Source organism: Trachemys scripta, chromosome 1 (assembly GCF_013100865.1).
Source record: "Trachemys scripta elegans isolate TJP31775 chromosome 1, CAS_Tse_1.0, whole genome shotgun sequence".
Taxonomy (NCBI): Eukaryota; Metazoa; Chordata; order Testudines; family Emydidae; genus Trachemys; species Trachemys scripta.
In genome coordinates, this window is record NC_048298.1 from 9,234,342 (window position 1) to 9,253,189 (window position 18,848).

Below are 18,848 nucleotides of genomic sequence, written 5' to 3' on the forward strand. Positions count from 1 at the left end.
TTTCTCTTAAAAGTCAAAAATAATTAACATAACCCAATGACAAAGCTGACATAGTCACGGATTAATCAGAAGTGATTTAATTTGGTAACTGGTATCTGTGGTGCTATCCCAAAACTCTCAACAAATTTAAGACTTTCTGTGGCCCCAAACTGGGCTTTTGTTCAAAGTACATTTCTTAGGTGAACCATATCTGCTCATAATATTATGCACTTTTATTATTTCTACTGAGACTGGTCAACTATCAGAAAAACTGAATTCCACTCCTACTAATCCCTAGGAGCTGTTTACTTGGCATCATTTGGACCTGCTTTAAGTTTCTATTTCTCTCAATGGGATGTGTGAATATTATTGCCTATGTCATCTCCAGGGATCCAGTCCGAGTCTTATCTGTATGTTCCCTACATTTGGAGCACTATTTTATGGCTCTCCGTGCCATATGTATTTGAAGAACTTGTTTTTCTGCTTCTAGAGATACAGCAGCTCTCATTGTTACATGACTCCCTCTTTGACCTTCACCTTTAGCACATCATCCAGTTTTTTTTCTTTAATTTGACAAAAGTTAACTGTCATTCACTAGATTTCAACATTTATCCCCTTTTGCCTATTTCTTTTAATAGCCACAATGTCCCTTCTGTTTCTACTACTCAAAGCTGAGTTTCAATTAACCCTAAAGTTATGTTTATTTACAAAATGCAAATACAAAGAAAGTTCTATGGATGCATGTACAATGCTTCAGAACTACACAAGAAAACTGAACATCAGCTCCTCCCCCACTCCTTTGGCAAAAGCCTGACAGCAGGTCTTGCTTTCTGCCCATCAAGGAAACAAAATTCCAGACTTGAAGACACTCCACTAAGAACATCCTGTCCTTGACCCTCAGACACGCAAATCCAAGCACAAGGAGCTCAGGCACCTCAGATGACTTGAGCTGTCACAGCAGTGCAGAGGGAGAGGGCTGTTTCAGACAGCTAGGAACCAAGCTAATATGCATTGCAATTATGGCCTTAATAACATGGGACCTGCCAATTTGAGAAATCACATCCCTCCTTCTGCCATATTACAAAAAGTTGGGTCAGCAGACGTGCACAAGCTGAGGCCTCCTCAATTTAAAAGAGAGGAAGCTGTTAGCAGCATGCTATCTGGAAGTGGCCCTGAACTCTGAGTTCACTCCTCTCCCTTCAACTTGTCCAAAATAGCCCATATCTGTCCACCTGCAAGACATGCTGCAAATCCCATTTATTTTCAAAAACAACAGAGAGTCTGGTGGCACCTTAAAGACTAACAGATATATTTGGGCATAAGCTTTCCTGAGTAAAAACCTCACTTCTTCGGATGCGGGTTTGGGAGAGACGTGGATTGAGTCTGTGCACTGAAGATTGATATCTCTGGCAGAGGTGGCTTCTCCACTTCCTTTTCTTGGCTTCAAGGACTCTGCTGAATTTATTTGTGTAGTTAGTAGTTGGCTTGTATTTTATGGGGCAAAAGCAACTAAAGATCAAGAGATTTTGTGTTTCACGTATACTTAAATACAAGAAATTAATTCAGTTAGCCATACAGGCCTAGAGATTAACCCTCTATATGGGAAAGCGATTAGTTAAAGGGCTGGTTTCCACTTAAAATACTAGAGTGGCACAGCTGTGCCACTGTAGCACTTCAGTGTAGACACTACCTACACTGACTGGAAAGTCTCTCCCATCAGGGTAGGTAAAGCACCTCCCCAAGAGGCGGAGCTAGATCAACTGAAGAGTTCTTCTGTCACTCTAGGCTATCTACATGGGGAGTTAGGCTGGTTTAAAACACTGCTCAGGGATGTGGATTTTTCACACTCCTGACCAACGTAGTTAAACCGACCTAATTTTCTAGTGTAGACCAAACCAAAGCTAAAAAAAAAAAAGTCCCAAATCGAACTCTTGCATCTTAGTAGTCACTTATCCCTCAAGTAGTCTTCATTCAGCATTCAACCTGACAGCTTATCCCATCACACTTTCATAAATTCAGAAAATAGGACCAATTTTTGTCAACTTTGCAACCTACAGAAGTTTGCATTTTCTTGAGCATTCCTGTGAGTACATTATATGACCTGCAAATTTCTTAATGCTGTAGGAATTGGAATGGGCAAAGCAGGATCAAAGATTTGTCACAGCAGCGGCAGCTAGACTATACTCTGAAGAATACAGCATAGTACTTACCCAAGCTGCTACAGGTGAAGATGAATAAAGTGAACATACTAAGGGAATTCTTTACCATACAAACTTTGTTTTTACAGACAAAAAGGGAGCATTTTTACCACCGGATAGCAGACGCACATTACCTATTCCACTACAAAATCATAATGGAGATGAGGCACCGTTTAGTTTTTACCATGTGGTGGCTAAGGGAAACCCCACCCATGGTTGACTTTGGAGTAAAAATGACAGTGCCTTGTCTCCACCAGGATTTTACAGCAGGACAGTTAATGTGAATTTTCCCCCCCTTAAGATAACTAACTTTTTTCGCAGGGAATATGTAGCCATAGACTATTCACCGTCAAAAATAGGTTGCATTTGGCTTGCAGAGGCATCACTAATTCTATCCTCAAGAAGAATATTGACAAATTGGAGAGGGTTCAGAGAAGAGCCACAAAAATGATTAAAGGATTAGCAAACATGCCTTATAGTGAAACTCAAAGAGCTCAATATAGCTAATTAAGAAAAAGGGCGACTTGATCAGTCTATAAATATCTACATGGGAAACAGAAATTTGATGATAGAGCTGTTCAACCTAGCAGACAAAGGGTATAGCAACATAACAGGGTTCAAAAAGAACTAGATAAGTTCATGGAGGATAGGCCCATCAATGGCTATTAGCCAGGATGGGCAGGGGTGGTGTCCCTAGCCTCTGTTTGTCAGAAGCTGGGAACGGACGACAGGGGATGAATTACCACTTGTTCTGTTCATTCCCTCTGGGGCACCTGGCATTGGCCACTATCAGAAGACAGGACACTGGGCTAGATGAACCTTTGGTCTGACCCAGTATAGCCGTTCTTATTATATGACTGGAAGATGAAGCCAGATAAAAGCTTGGGCCGTATTTCTAGTCTGAATTTATCACTGAGGGGAATTAACTACTGGAACAACTTACCAAGGATTGCGGTGGATTCTCCATCACTGGCAATTTTTAAAAATCAAGATTGGATGTTTTACTAAAAGCTATTCTTTAGTTCAAGCACAGCTACTGGACTCGAGGCAGGAACTGACACAAGGAAATCCTACGGCATGTGTTATGAGGGAGTCAAACTAGACTTTCACAAACAGTTCCTTCTGACCTTAAAAATCTATTAATCTATTGAAAGTATCTTTCCACAGTCCCCCAAAATGAGAAAAATCTACATCAGCAAATCTACTAGCGGAGCAAAGAATTAACTGATGCCCCCAAAACATTGGCACAAAAGGACGATCACATACATTTCTTCATTAATCCACTGCTCCTATTTCTCCTCTCCACCAACCCAAAATCCAATTGGGAAGCACGACGTAAATCTACCCTGCCACCCTCCCAGCCTTGCCCCTCAATCATCCAGGATATATGGTAAGAGTGTTCTGATTTTGTTCATAAATGTTTGTAATATGAGAGCTTTAACCATTTCCTCAGCAACTAACTGATGGTAAAAAAAGGGTTAGATTAACTCCAAGGTAAAAAAATCCATATTTTAATTAATGGAAAAATACAAGCAGAATAATTGCTGACTACGAAATTTAGTTCAAATATACTTCTCAAGAGTTCCATGAAACGGCAGCACTCACCGTAAGTTGCTAGTGCCAACATTTAACAAAACAAAGCTAGCACAGTATTTGCTGCTACAGCAACTTCAATCAAGAATTGCATACAGACTGCCTCTTATAAAACAAATACCGTAAGTTTCGGTACCTTTTAAAACTTGTGTTGTGACCCAATTATGCAGTTCTTTCTTAATGAAAGAACCAAGTTTAGCTTTACAGGGAATTTTATAGACCCATTTCTAATTTCTTAAGGATCTGAACCAAAACAAATAGGTGGCTTGTACTGCTACAATGTTTTTCATAAACTTGCTGTTCAGAATAGTAGAGCTTGTGCTCACATTTTGCATTACAGCTAAGAGGTTTCCAAGAGCACCTTCAGAGTTAATTCCTCACCAATTCTTTCTTTTCATGAACCCAAATAAATTTACTATAATTTATGTAGCTTCAAAGCTGGGATGCACTATTAAGCCTATTTACAAGACTTGTGTTTTATTTTTAAAAGAATTAATCTGATTAATGAGATTTACATTTTTCTGTGTCACCTTCAGAATAAAGATGAACACAGCATCAAGTTAGACAAAGGGATAACTAATGTTATTCCTGACTTACACCAAATGGAGTTGCTCCTAATTTACACCAGCAAGAAAGGAGAATTAGGCCTCTAGAGTCTTTTTTGACATAAGCTCTATCTTTTGGTATTGCCAGAAAACCAGAGTAATGCAATAGACAATGTACATCTGTGTGAATCTCCAGTTATTCTTTGCAGAATTTTGCAAGATCTCCAAAGAAGTTGGGCAACTGTCAAACAAAAATATCCATAAAGTAAACTTTTAATGAAAGCTAAGAAAGAATTAAGACATTCAGTGGTGATTCTGCAATACTGTAGCATTGCTCTTACACAAGCATTTCACTACATAGGAAGGTGAATTCCTGCTTTCATAAATCTGATTTAAGAGATGTTCACTTATACACAATCTCTCTGCCATAACCACACCTGTTAACATGTACCAGACTTATAGCTTCGCTCTTAACTCTCCCAAATACACTGCATGCTCAAGACTTGCCTATAAAGCATTCAGAAATAAACAAGTACAGTAAAACTCATTTACAGAAACTGATACAGTGAAATTCTAAGTACAGTGAAGTCAAATTTAATTCCCCAATGTGCTAAAACGTGCAAACTAATTCTGAATAAAGTGCATTTCCACCTGAGGAAGTTCTGTGAAAACATGACCTCGCTCTGTGGTTGTGTTTTACTTTGTTCAATTGGATTTTGAATTCAAAAAATTCACCCTAGAAATTAAATTTCATACCAGGTTCTCTTCAAAGTGTACTTTGGAAAATTCTGCCACATAGTAAGGTTTTGTTCCACCCTTCTTGTTTTTACCTGAAGACAAGCGTTTTTGTGCTTTGAAATCTGCCCTAATAAACAGCTTGAGAAGTCTCTCCCCCCCGCAGCTAGTCAATAGAAAATCATTATTCAGGCAAAATGTAATCCAGCAACTTTAAACTTTGCAGAGTACAATAAAGTAGTGTAAGAATATCTGTGTAATAAGTAAGAGGAAAACATTTTCAAGTATTACATGTGAAAAAGAGGAGACCATAATTAACCAGGAGCTGGAAATTCTTCATAAACGCTGCAGGTTTTGAACCCATAGGGCTAATTTGGTCCCTAAATCAGTTGGTGTTGTTACCCAGTAAGAAAAGCAGCCATCTTTTTCTTATAAAGTGTTCCAATAAAAATTTAACCCCAGAAAAGGCTGATTATCAGACTAACAGAATCATTGGGCCCACCATATTGGATCAGATCAATGTATTAACTGGATCAGTAACTTGTTTCCAACAGCAGCCTGGACCACATACTTCAGAGGGGGGAAAAAAGCAAGAATCCCATTGCCAGTTGGAAAGATTCTTTCTGATCTGGTCACTGAAGTGTAGGCTTTTGACTCTAATAAAGTAACTGTATATGTCCTCATTATCCAGAAATGGAGCATTTTTTTAATCCCGCAAAGCTCTTCCTCAATATACAGCAGCCATGACTGCCGGAGGTTAATTGTTTATTGCATACAATCGTATTTACTTTTATCAGTTTTAAGGTTTCCACTTTTCAATTTCATTGGCTGTCCCCTTGTTCATCCATTATTGGGAAAGATAAGTAAGCACAATTAACTTACCTTCTCTGAATCCCTGATTAATTGCGTATACTTCTATCATGTCCCCTTTAGTCACCCCCTCTTTAAACAGTCCTAATATTTCAATCTCTCCTCATACAAAAGACTCAGTTACATAACCATTTTTGTGGCCTTTCCTTGGACCACATCTATTTATATTCTCTTTAGATGGGGTAACCAGAATTGAACACAGCATTCCTGGTGAGGGCTACCTTCAATTTAAATAATGACAATTTTTTTTTTATTCCGTACTTTATACATCTGAACTTAGTTTGCTTTTTTTGACCATTGCTAAGCATGGAGCAGCTGTTTTTATTGAGCTGAATACAATGATACCCAAGTCTTTCCTGTGTGGTTACAGTTAGTTTGGAACGTAGTGATGTTTACAGCTTATTCAAATTATTCCTCCCCATGTTGACCTGGCCTTTAATTAGAATGGATTTTCCTTTGCCATAACGTCGTCATTCAGTTAGCTTTGCTAGATCCCCTGAGGTTCTTCACACATTTCTAATCTTTAATATCCTAAAGAATATTGCTAATTTATTTTACAACAGCATAAAAAAAAGCCCTAATAGGGATTGTGGTCCCACTGCACTAGGTGATGTATAAACGCAGAACGTCCCTGCCTCAATGAGCCTCAATCTAGGGCTCTGAACCTGTAAGCACTTAGGTTCTCAACTTGGACAGAATGGATAAAGGAATTTTATAGCTGGACTACAGAATGACTACTAGTCTTTAAAGTCTCAGTAACTCTGTTTCCATTTGTAGAAACACACTTTGATAATACTTTTTCAACTGGAGAACAATCAAGAATATTTAATTTGAATACAGTTACTTTTTATGTAAATTGTGCAGAAATGACTAGTTTTAACAGTATTATATCAATAATTAACAGATTTTAACACCAGAAGGGACCCACATATTCTGGCCTCCTGTATGACACAGGACATAGAATATCACTACAGTGATTCCTGGAACAAGCCTAATAAATTGTGATTAAACTAGAGTGTACATTGTAGTACCCATCACTTTGGAGGGAACCTACCATGTCTCTGGGTTTAAAGAGATCCTATCTGGGGATATTTTTAAGAGCTTCCAGTATCATTCACTAGTGTTCGGAGAGGATCACATGCATGTAAAAAGACCAAAAAGATAGGGGATTGACAGCAACAATAAAATAGCATTCTGAGAAGTGGGTTACTGACATGAAGGATGACAACCAAGATTGACACACTATCAGGTCGTCATAACTAAAAAGTAGAAATCACTGGCCAGCCACATTGGTCATGAGTTAATAGAAGTGACAACCTTGCTTATTTTCCAGGAGGAGTCTGTTCTAAAGGTGTTGAAATTTCATTTTCTAAATCTGGACTACTTCATCCTAATCTGAGAAACCAACTGGATGTAGAAAATGCAGGGGGGAAGAGAACAGTCTTCCAACTCATTTTTGTTCGTTGCTTAGCAAAGGAAGTTTAAAGATAAAGATCTAATAAAGAAGAAATACAGCTCTTGCTAATTTATATTACTTAACAATGAAATCTCTGAAGAACTGTAATTTAGTAAAACACTGATCAAAGAAAGCAGGTATATGTTACCAGAAGGTATTACAACCTTTCAAGGAGTTAGCTTATACTTTTAATACAAATAGGTAAAGACTGTTAGAGAACAGTTAAAAATTTGTTTTCAAAAGTATTGTATGTGTATTGATTTGAAGTCAGTATACCCCAAATACAAAGCTAACGGTGATACAGCCACACAATTAAATGGAACATCAAATTGTGCACTATCTAAGCTGATTCAATTAAGAGTATTGAGAGGGATATTTTCCTAAAACCCCTCCCCATTTCAGTTTTTTTAATTTCAGCCTTCACCTATGTTAATACTTGGTAAATATTTACATTTGCATCAACACATCTATTACTTTTTAAAATTTATACAAAAATACAGTTCCTCTGGTGACCCTCTTTTTCTGCAGGCCATTCACTTCTCAAGGTCCACCCACTGCCATCTGCCTTAAGAGATTCGCATCCCTGTTAAAGCAAAGTAAGATGTTCACAATAGGGTTCCTGAGATATTACTGCTATAACTGCTGCTGCTGCCGCCATTTACCTATTCACAGGGAGAATCTGCGCCTTCTATAGGCCAATTCCCAGAGCCACTGGGACACATGTCCCACTTGCTCAGAAATAGGAGAAGGCACTCGGGTTCTGCATCCCACATAGTCCTTATTCAGATTAATTAAAATAAACACCAGCACATCCAATTCTCTCAGGCTTACAGACTTAAATAGCACAAGCGCTAACAACAATCAAGTCTACCATATGTGATTGATCTCAGTTCCTCCTGGCTAGTGAAAGATCTTCTGGGACCCCCCAAAAAAAGACTGTAAATATTTCCTTTAAAAAGAAAATGCTACCTCACACCCTAAAGCAACTGTATTCCAACTAATCCTAAAGAAATTAGTACTCTGCACAGGTGACCTTGGCTAATTACTACCTCATGTTAAGCCTCACCTTCCTATGCCATCTTCTTGATTAGCTTGCTTAGAATCATCTCCAGACCCACTTAACATCCTCCACAGCCTTGGAGCCATCTCAGTCAGGGTTCAGGCCAAGACATGGCATAGACACATTACTTGTTGCCCTTGTGGATATCCTCCTGTCCACAGAAATGCATACTTAACCTACTGGGCCTATATGTGGCATTGATGACCACCACATTCTTCTCTCTCCCTTCAAGAAACTATAAAAGTTCATCCTAAAACTGTCAGAATCTTCTCTCAGACCAACCCAGACAGATGTGATGGGGAACTGTTCCAACACTCCCAGAGCATTCATCTACGAAGTCCAGCAAAGCTCTATTCTGTCCCTCATCTCATTGCAGAAACTGTAACACTTTGGAATCTGGCAAGACCCTACAGACTAAAATGTCAGCAATATGAAGACGATACTCAGCTCAACACATCCTTCAAATCAGATTTAAGCAGCACTATCTCCTAGACTTCCCAATGCCTTGAGAAGACCCACCACCCAGGTTAAAGTGAACCCACATAAGGCTGATGTTAGGAAAAGGCGAACACTTTGAAGAATCTGCCTACTCCATAACATCCCTTTCTATCAAAGGCATGGGCCAACTGATAATGAAGCTGCTTGCAGCTTTGTGAACCTCCCAGACTCTTCAGTGCTTTTAATTAGTTATTCCATGGATGGGACCTCTTTAATTTTTTCAGTTCCTAGATTACCCTGAAGTATTCATGTAAAGATCATCTTTAAAATGTTTTTGATGCTATAAACATCAGGTTCCAGCTGTGACTGAGAACTTTACCAAGTCTAAAATGGAAGTTATTAAAACACATGGGATATTTATATGACTACTAGGAAACAATAAATCAAGTTCTAGAACTGTCTAGTGGGGAAGGGAAATGGGTGGAGTCACTGAAGAAAGAGCAGGGCATGATTAATGGGCAGAATCACTTTTCGTTTGGTACTGAAAAGGAGGAAGAAGGTAAAGTCCTGAACTATTAAAAGCACACGGTTTGGTAGAATCTAGGAACAACTTCAAGGTGGGTTGTGCATCTGATAATGTGATAAAGCTGACTAGCCCATCTTATTTTGCACTAGTCAGTGTCAGAATTCATTCTATGGTTGTTTCTGATTCCAACAATAAATGTTAAAGCCGATCAATACTGAAAGCAGGGATTAACATTAGTGCATAGGGATTAACAAATACTATCAAATAGTGTGTGTATTTATCGGACTCTGTGTTCAAAATCAAAAGGAAGAAGTTGGAAACAATCAATTGAATAAACTAAAGAAATAAAAACAGATACGTTTTCTAAAGTAAAATGTAAATGTTGACAAAAGCTGTTAAGTAATAAGATGGAAGAAGTTTGTGCTCATATCAAGTAAAAAAAATAATCAGTTGCTTTGGATAACTCAAGGTCAATTTCATTATTGAAGGAAACTTGTCTACTGACATAGAAGACCAGAAGACAGAGTTTTTGATGACCCAGCAAGGGATATGCCACTATCAAAATATTGCCAGGATGATTTAAAAAAATGTGTCTGATTCCAAGTTTCCAGGAGCAATAATTCCATGTCAACTGAATTCAGGAGTGGTCTCTGTTCATCTTCAACACCCAAAAGTACAGTGAAGATTAATCAGTGATTATTCCATTAAAAAAAAGACAGACTTGAACTTCAAGTTGCAACTTTCTTTTATAACTTTTAGAAAAATCCATTTCTTTACATTGTTCAAGCACTCTGCCCTATATATACTCTTCCAGACTGATTTAAACTTGCTGGTTCACTACTAGATACAGCAACAGAAAAGCTAGGGAAAGAACTGAGGAATAAAAGAATCAGGTACACAAAGCATATCACTTGTTGAAATTGAGAATTGACCCAGTAAGTACTATACAATCTCTAAAGGGAAAAAATGTGTTCCTATTTAATAGAAGGGATTCTATACATTCAAAGGAAAACCTTATTTGCATACAAGTTGCTGAAGATGCCATCCAAGAATGCAGATAAAAGCATGATACGGTCTCATTTACTCTGAAAACAAAAATGAAATAAGGATGAAAATTTAGGTACAACCATCTAAACTTCTGACATATGAATGGAGAGCACACTTCAGCTCACTGAGAAAGTATTAAGACCTAAAGCAATCTAAAGCACAATGTGGTAGTTCAAACATTCTTCCAAAATTGCCATTAGCAGCATAATAGACTGAAAGAGGGCAGATGGACGGATGAAATGCAGAGACTGAGACACTCAGGAAAATTGTTTCTCTACATCTGCATCCAACTGTCATTAAATATGTTGACATTTGCACTGTGTACAAGGATGACTGATCAAAATACAGCATGCTTTTTACCTAATGGACTCCACACAACAACAGCACTAAACATATACAGTAGAATCTCAGAGTTACGAACTGACCTGTCAACCACACACCTAATTTGGAATTGGAAGTATGCAAGCAGGCAGCAGCGACACACACAAAAAACAGAAAAAAAAAACCCAAAAAATGTAAATACAGTACTGTGTTAAATGTAAACTACTAAAAATATAAAGGAAAAGATTTAAAAAAAGATTTGATAAGGTAAGGAAACCGTTTCTGTGCTTGTTTCATTTAAATTAAGATGGTTAAAAGCAGCTTTTTTCTTCAACATAGTAAAGTTTCAAAGCTATATCCAGTCAATGTTCAGCTGTATAATTTTTGAAAAAACACCCAGAACATTTTGTTAAGAACATTTCAGAGTTTCGAACCACCTCAATTCCAGAGGTGTTCGTAACTGAGTTCTACTGTAAAAGCCAACAAAGGCATTTTCAGAGGGACCTGACAGACTGCAATCTGATGACACTACTGTTGCAGTCCAAATGGAAATCTGCTTTCACCTAATTAATAAAGAACTGGAACTACTTAAGGAAAGTCCAAAAACAAGCTTCAGGAACTTTTCATACTTAGTCTTCACTGATCACAAATCAAAGGCTGAGTCTAGAACAGGAAGAAAAAGCTGATTTGTGACTAAAGGAACATAAGGGAGTTCCTCTTCCTACCATTTAAAATTAAGATACAAATTTCGACTCTAAGTTTATGAAGAAGCTTGTCACATCAGTTTTTCTAAACAACTGTGGAAATATAATCTCAAAACACAGGACAGCTGAATTCAGAATGTTACCAGTTTTCAAAAAAAGAAAACGGAATGCCACTCCAGCCAGCTCAGAATCAACCAACCACATTCTTAGCACTCTGACTGTTCTGATCAAAACTTTTTAATAGGTTAGATTGTGAAAAAGCAAGTTTATCCATATCTAAGGGTAAATACAAGAATGGTAGACACTAGTTTACTCCTGGGGGGAATTCTGCACCAAAAAATTAAAAATTCTTCATATTTTATTTGTCAAAGCAACACAATATAATCATGCCAGTTTCAATTATTTTGGTAATTTATTTCAAAATATCTGTCAGCAAACATGTCTAACAATACAGACAACAACAAAGATTCAGGAAATGTTTTTTGACAAATAGATTCCTTACTAAGCATATTAATACAGAACTTTGAGTAATAATTCATTTAAATTACAATACAGAAACGTATTCCCCACAAATGCAGTGCAAAGTCTTGGGGGAGTCAGGGGTAAAGGAGGAACTGAGGGAGAAGGAAGTAATTGCTGGGAAGGAGCCTAGGAGTGACCCTAGAAGGTTGTTGGGTATGTGTGGGGAAAAATACAGAAAAGTACCTGCTACAGCGGGTGAGCCAGGTACCCTCTGTTCTGGTGCCATCGCAACCCCTATTGGGCAAAAGGCATAACTGCAGCAACTCTCCAGCAGAATATATTTTCTGCAGCAAAAAAAAAAAAATCTGCAGGGGACATGAATTCTGCGCATGTGCAGTGGTGCAGAATTCCCCAGGATTAAAACAATTCTGCACAATGTATGATGTTTTGTGTCTGAGGAATATACACGCCTATGAAGTGAAACAGTATACCTTTTCTATTTCACTTAATAAAAACCCTGAAGGGAATTTCCTAGTTTTATCGCTTTACAGAAAAAAATATGGGATATTTAGTGGTGGGAAAAGTCACAACAAACTTGTCAGCAACATGAGACAGCCATTTCTTCCCAGGGGCTGAGCCTGCGCTCTTTGGCAATGCCAGTCTACAGTGAGTCAGAGCAAGTGATGGAAGGAAAATCCAGTTTTTCTTCTCGTCTTGCAAGTATCAAGCTACTCCAGCACAATAAAACAATGACTAAACTAGGCACTATTTGGAGGTTCAGACTGCTATGTGCTAGGAAGATAGCCCCAGTGGAATGCACTTATGGGACATTAAAAGGTATCAATGCCCGTCCCCTTCTTTTCACATATTATATTTAATACACTACAAGATGTACTCCCTTAAAAAGAATCTTCAACAAATCCAGCTCAGATCAATAGTGACCAAAGTCACTGCAATCAGATGGTTGTTTCTGTGGTTTATGCAAAGTGAGTTAGTGGTCCTCAGTGCAATTTGTACCTTGCAGGTATTTCAGTCCATGCTTTTTCACACTTTATCCTAGCAGTTCATATAGATGAACAAGTTGGGGAGGCAGGCAGGAGCTAAGAAAGTGGAGGATCAGGTGCCCATCACAACTCTCCAGGAGCAGCCTCATCCAGTTGAAATAGACGGAAGTCATCTTAATGCTATCTTTCTACGCTATGCCACATCTGAGGCAGGACAGCAGAATTCCATGATGGACCTTATCAAATCCTACAGAATGATCCAGCAATGAGTGTATGAATTTGTTCTAGACTCAATTTTCCTTGCAACAACTCATAACTTTCCCAAGAACCAACAGAATCAATGACATGATTCCTGGATTCCTGACACCCTTGCTGCTGCTCATGGAGTTCTGAATAGCAACAGCAAAAGCGTTCTGAACATCGTTAACTTCATTTGACTGCTTGGGAAACTCAGGAACAGCTGTAAAAGATGCTGGAGCTATCCTTCTGCAAATTCGAGAGAGTACTTCCTTGGGTGATATTTGGAAGGTTCTCTATAAACAGAGACTAAACCTAAAGAGTCTGACTTCAGATTCTGCAATAACTAATAGTTTAGCAATCACCAACCTCAAACAAACAAACAGTCCCTAGAGAAGCTGTCCGTATTGTCACTGCCAAACAGGTGACTGGACTGCCAAGTACTGGCTGTACTTCCAGCCTTTTGGCCCCATCCCCATATTAACAGAAAGCAACCAGAAAGTTATCTGAATGCTACCAATAAGTATTTGTGTAATATTCGGGGAGAATACCTAGAATCACGTTAACGGTTTAAAAATTAAACTTCAGTCCCAAGCCTTCTACATTTTATTCACTTACCAGTTTAAGTCAACAATGGATTCAGATCCCTACTAGCATTCAAAAAGCTGTTGCTAGCAGAGCTCTAACTGGCCAGCAGGGACAAGGATTTTGCATTTCATAATTTTGTTTTACATTTAAAATCATGCTGAGTGCCAAAGGTGAGTCTAAACCATGGTTTTGTTAGTAGAGTCCATGAGAGATGGACAGAAGAAACCCTGTCCACATTAGTACACCTCTACCCCGATATAACGCGACCCAATATAACACGAATTCAGAAATAACGCAGTAAAGCAGTGCTCGGGGGGGGGGGGGGGGGGCTGCACACTCCGGTGGATCAAAGCAAGTTCGATATAACACGGTTTCACCTATAACATGGTAAGATTTTTTGGCTCCCGAGGACAGCGTTATATCGAGGTAGAGGTGTACTTCACCACAACTGTAGTAAGGATGGTTCTTCTCCCAGTGACAGGGCTAATCATTTTGGGGAAACCAGCAGTCTACATTAATTCTATCCATAACACAGTAGGACATAGTCTCCTAGCATGTCCCATTATGGTTCAAATAATTCAGACTTACAACTTAGGCAGGACTGAACTGTGTTTTAACTGTGGGCCCAAGCAACATTTCTGGACCATCATTTGGTCTGGTCCTGTCTACTTTTAAAACAAGCTAAGTTTTAACTGTGTCATGGTGTACATCCTGTAACTGCATCAGCTCCACTTCCAGAGGTTTTTTTCAACATTTCAATACTCCTTCTCATGCTGCTTCCACTTAACATTTCTCCATTTAAAGAGTGGCAGAATACTTTAGCCTACAGCCAGGGAAAGGACTGCTCCTGGCCTTTACATTTGGTATAAGGTTTGTTAGGTCTCCAAACATAGCAGTTAGTGTGAAATCATCAAGTGAGGGGGTTTTAATCCATTACCACTAAGATCATTCTCAGCCCAACTATTCAATATTTATCAATGATCTGGAAGAACATATGCAAACTTTAACAGCAATGATTTTATACAACAAAAAAGTTATGAGAATAACTGTAAGGACGTGTCACCAATACAGAGTAATCCAGATTGCTAGTAATCTGGGCACACAAAAACATACATTTTAATGAGGACTGTCAATTAATCATAGTTAACTCAAAAAAATGATTAATCGCACTGTTATACAATAGAATTACCAACTGAAATGTATTAAATATTTTCGGGTGTTTTTCTACATTTTCAGGTATATTGATTTCTTACAGCACAAAATACAAAGTGTACGTGCTCACTTTATTTTTTATTACAAATATTTAAATTGTAAAAATTATAAACAAAAGAAATAGTATTTTTCAAGTCACCTCATTCAAGTACTGTAGTGCAATCTCTGTCATGAAAGTGTAACTTAACAAAAATAATCTATATTTGTATGTAACTGCTCTCAAAAACAAAACAATGTAAAACTTTAGAGCCTACAATGTGAGATTTCTAAAAATAGCTACAGCACTGGACCCAAGGTTTAAGAATCTGAAGTGCCATCCAAAATCAGAGATGAGGTGTGGAACATGGTTTCAGAAGTCTTAAAAGAGCAACACTCAGATGTGGAAACTACAGAATCCAAACCATCAAAAAAAGAAAATCAACCTTCTGTTGGTGGCATCTGACTCAGATGATGAAAATGAACATGCGTTGGTCCGTTCTGCTTTGGATCGTTATCTAGCAGAACCCATCATTAGCATGGACGCATGTCCTCTGGAATGGTGATTGAAGCAAAAAGGGACATATGAATTTTTAGCACATCTGGCACGTAAATGTCTTGCAACACTAGCTACAACAGTGCCAGGCGAATGCCTGTTCTCACTTTCAGGTGACATTGTAAACAAGAAGCGGGCAGCATTGTCTCCTGCAAATTGTAACCAAACTTGTTTGTCTGAGCGATTGGCTGAAGTAGGACTGAGTGGACTTGTAGGCTCTAAAGTTATACACTGTTTTATTTCTTAATACCTTTTTTGTACATAATTCTACATTTGTAAGTTCAACTTTCATAATAAAGATATTGCAATACAGTACTTGTATTAGGTGAATTGAAAAATATTCCTTTTGTTTTTTACAGTGCAAATATTTGTAATCAAAAATAAATATAAAGCAAGCACTGTACACTTTGTATTCTGTGTTATAATTGAAATTAATATTTAAAAATGTAGAAAACATCCAAAAATATTTAAATAAATGTTATTCTATTACTGTTTACCAGCAGGATTAATCACACCATTAATCGTGATTAATTTTTTGCACTTGGCAGCCCTATTTTTAATACAGTTAAATGTAAGGTCACACATCCTCAAACACAAGTCATATTTACAGAATGGGAGATTGTATCCTGAAGAGCAGAGACTCTGTAAAAAAGTTAGATCAGCATGGTAGATAGCCTCTAACCAGGAACACCAAATGAGATACTGCGGCAAAGAGGACCAAGAGGATGCTTGGCTATGCAAGCAAAACTATTCAGTGGTGAGTCTTTACCTTTGTAAATAGAACTGGCGAGACCAATACTGGAATACTTCATCCAGTTCTGGTATCAACCCTGATGCTTCTCAAATTTTTTTTTTAAAGCCAACAACTGCAACTATGATTCTGGAAAACAAGGCTTACAAAGAGAGAGTTTAGTCTATATGGCTTATCAAAGGAAAGGTGAAGAGATGAGTTGGTCACAGATTAGGAGTACATGCACAGAGAAGATATCTGACACTAAAGAAATCCAGATGTGCAAAGGCATTAACTTCCAGCCATTGAATCTGGTTAAGTAAAAAAAAAAAAAAAATTAAACTAAGTAAAACACTTTAAAAAAAAAAAAAAACACATGAGTAAAGGTAATTAACCAGAGGAAATAGATAGAGGATGAGATAACTCCATCACTTGAAGTCTAAGTCAAGACTGGATGTCAGTCTAGAAGATATGCTCTGGTTCAACCCGAATTTATGACCTGTTTTCATGCAGATGGTCAGATTGTTTACCCATAATAGCACCTTTAAAAATCTATGAAAATTCAAAACTGAACAGTCAACATCAATAAGAATAAATCCACGTCATACTAGTTTTATGCTACTTATAAAGTTTATTCATTTTACTGTCAACAGCCATTGGAATTTAACAGGTCATAACTAGTGGGCAGCATGACCTAGATTCACACTCACCGAGATTTCACCACTTCGGTGTTCATTACTGATGCTATGTGAATACGGCAAAAATGCAACGTCGACCTACTTGCTTCAAGCCTGGATCAAACCTTAAAGCCTACTTACCTACTTACACACACAAACACACCCCCCTTAAACAGAGGAACAGAAAACACGAACTCCTAACACCAGGCAGAGCGTGGAGGTGAGCTGCCCGGGGAGCACTGCAGAGGCTGCACGAGCGAGGGGAAATGAGGACAAGGACAAGGCCACCCGAAGACGAGTGCAGGAACTAGCGAAGCTGCAGGAACGGGGCACAGGGTTTAGGACCGTCCCTGGTTTTGCCCCGTGGTGTCAGGTGGGCCCCGTTTCACCGCAGACATGATCAGGTCACCCCCTGCCCCGGGTTAAAGCTGCCCCCCCACCCCACCCCACCCCACAGATCCCGGTGTCCCCTTCCTGCAGCCACCGCTCATCTTTCCTCCGGGCACCGAGGTCCGAGACCCCCGCCGGCCTCTCTTCTCCCGCCCCACAGAGCTGCCGCTGGGTGGGTGGGCGGGCGGGGGGGAGCGGCCCCCTCTGCCCCCGGATCAGCGCCGGGGCCCGGCTGCGGACAAGCCCCGGGACCCTCTCAGGAGACGTGTCCCCAGCCCCCCCCTGGCGCCCCGGCCTCGCCCGCGCCAGCCCGCTCTGCCCCCCGGCCTCGCCCGCCGGCCCGCGCAGGCCCAGAGCGCTGCGGCGGGCGCGGGGAACCGACGCCGCGCTCGGCCCCCGGGGTCCCGGCGGCGGCTCGGTCGGCCACTCACTCGGGCAGGTAGGTGGAGGAGAAGCTGCTCCAGCGGTGCAGGGTGTAGCCCAGCACCCGGCTCTCGGGCCCGGCCGGACCCGCGGGCCCCGCCGCCGCCGCCGCCATCTTGTCAGCAGCAGCAGGAGCGGAGGGGGGAGGGGCCGCCGCTCTTAAAGGGGCCGCCGCCCTCCCGAGCCCGAGGGGAGCGGGCCGGGCTGGGGGGTTGGGGCGGCGAGAGACTCGGGGTCCGGCCTGTCCGTGTGTCTGTCACTGCAGAGTAGGGTGACCAGATAGCAAGTGTGAAAAATCGGGATTGGGGTGGGGGGGTAATAGGAGCCTATATAAGAAAAAGACCCAAAAATCTGGACTGTCCCTATAAAATCGGGACATCTGGTCACCCTACTGCAGAGAGACAAGCGGACACACCTCGCGGACAGGCAGGCATGACAGACCCCCCGCCAGAGCAGGGATTGCAGACACAGTCTAGGGTCACCAGATGTCCTGATTTTATAGGGACAGTCCCGATTTCTGGGTCTTTTTCTTATATATTCGCCTATGACCCTCCAGCCCCTGTCCCGATTTTTCACAGTTGCTGTCTGGTCACCCTAAGTCAGTCCCATTGCAGACAGACGGGCAGACGCTGCGGCCAGCACAGGCAGAGAGACATGACAGACAATCCGACAGACCCTCGCTGCAGCCCTCAGCCAGGCTTGACAGCCAGACACACACAGTGCAGCGAGACAGACAGACCCAGCCTACAGCCATTGCAGTCGCACCTGGCAGAAAGACAGACGTTGCCAACAAGCAGACCGATATGGCAGACACACTGGCAGACATAACAAACAAGTAGACAAACGTTGCAGACAGACCCACACTGCAGGCAGCTATTGTAGATGGGCAGGCCAGGCCGGCAGTTCAGTGAGTCTGGCTTTCCTGGCTGTCTGATGGGGCTGTCTCTCTACGGGCTTATATTGTGCGCTGGCATGTAGGCACTTCCAGACCAGGATGAGGACAAAATTGAATCCTAGGCCTCCTGCACAGACGGACAGACAGAGCGGGGCTCACAGACGCATGCTGAGATCCAAGCCCAAGTGGTTTCTGGCAAGCCAAGCCCTGCTCCGTCCCTGGGTTG

The 18,848-nt window shown here is 40.4% G+C and overlaps 1 protein-coding gene across 1 annotated transcript in view; it reads right to left on the minus strand.

Annotated features, from left to right (window-relative positions):
* Positions 1-17,857, minus strand: part of MKLN1 (muskelin 1) — a 180,155-nt gene extending 162,298 nt beyond the window's left edge. The window contains exon 1 of the mRNA XM_034764311.1: positions 17,736-17,857. Coding sequence (XP_034620202.1) covers positions 17,736-17,842 — 107 coding nt within the window. The 5' untranslated portion in view covers positions 17,843-17,857. The remainder of the gene's footprint in view (positions 1-17,735) is intronic.
* Between the last annotated feature and the right edge of the window lie 991 nt (positions 17,858-18,848).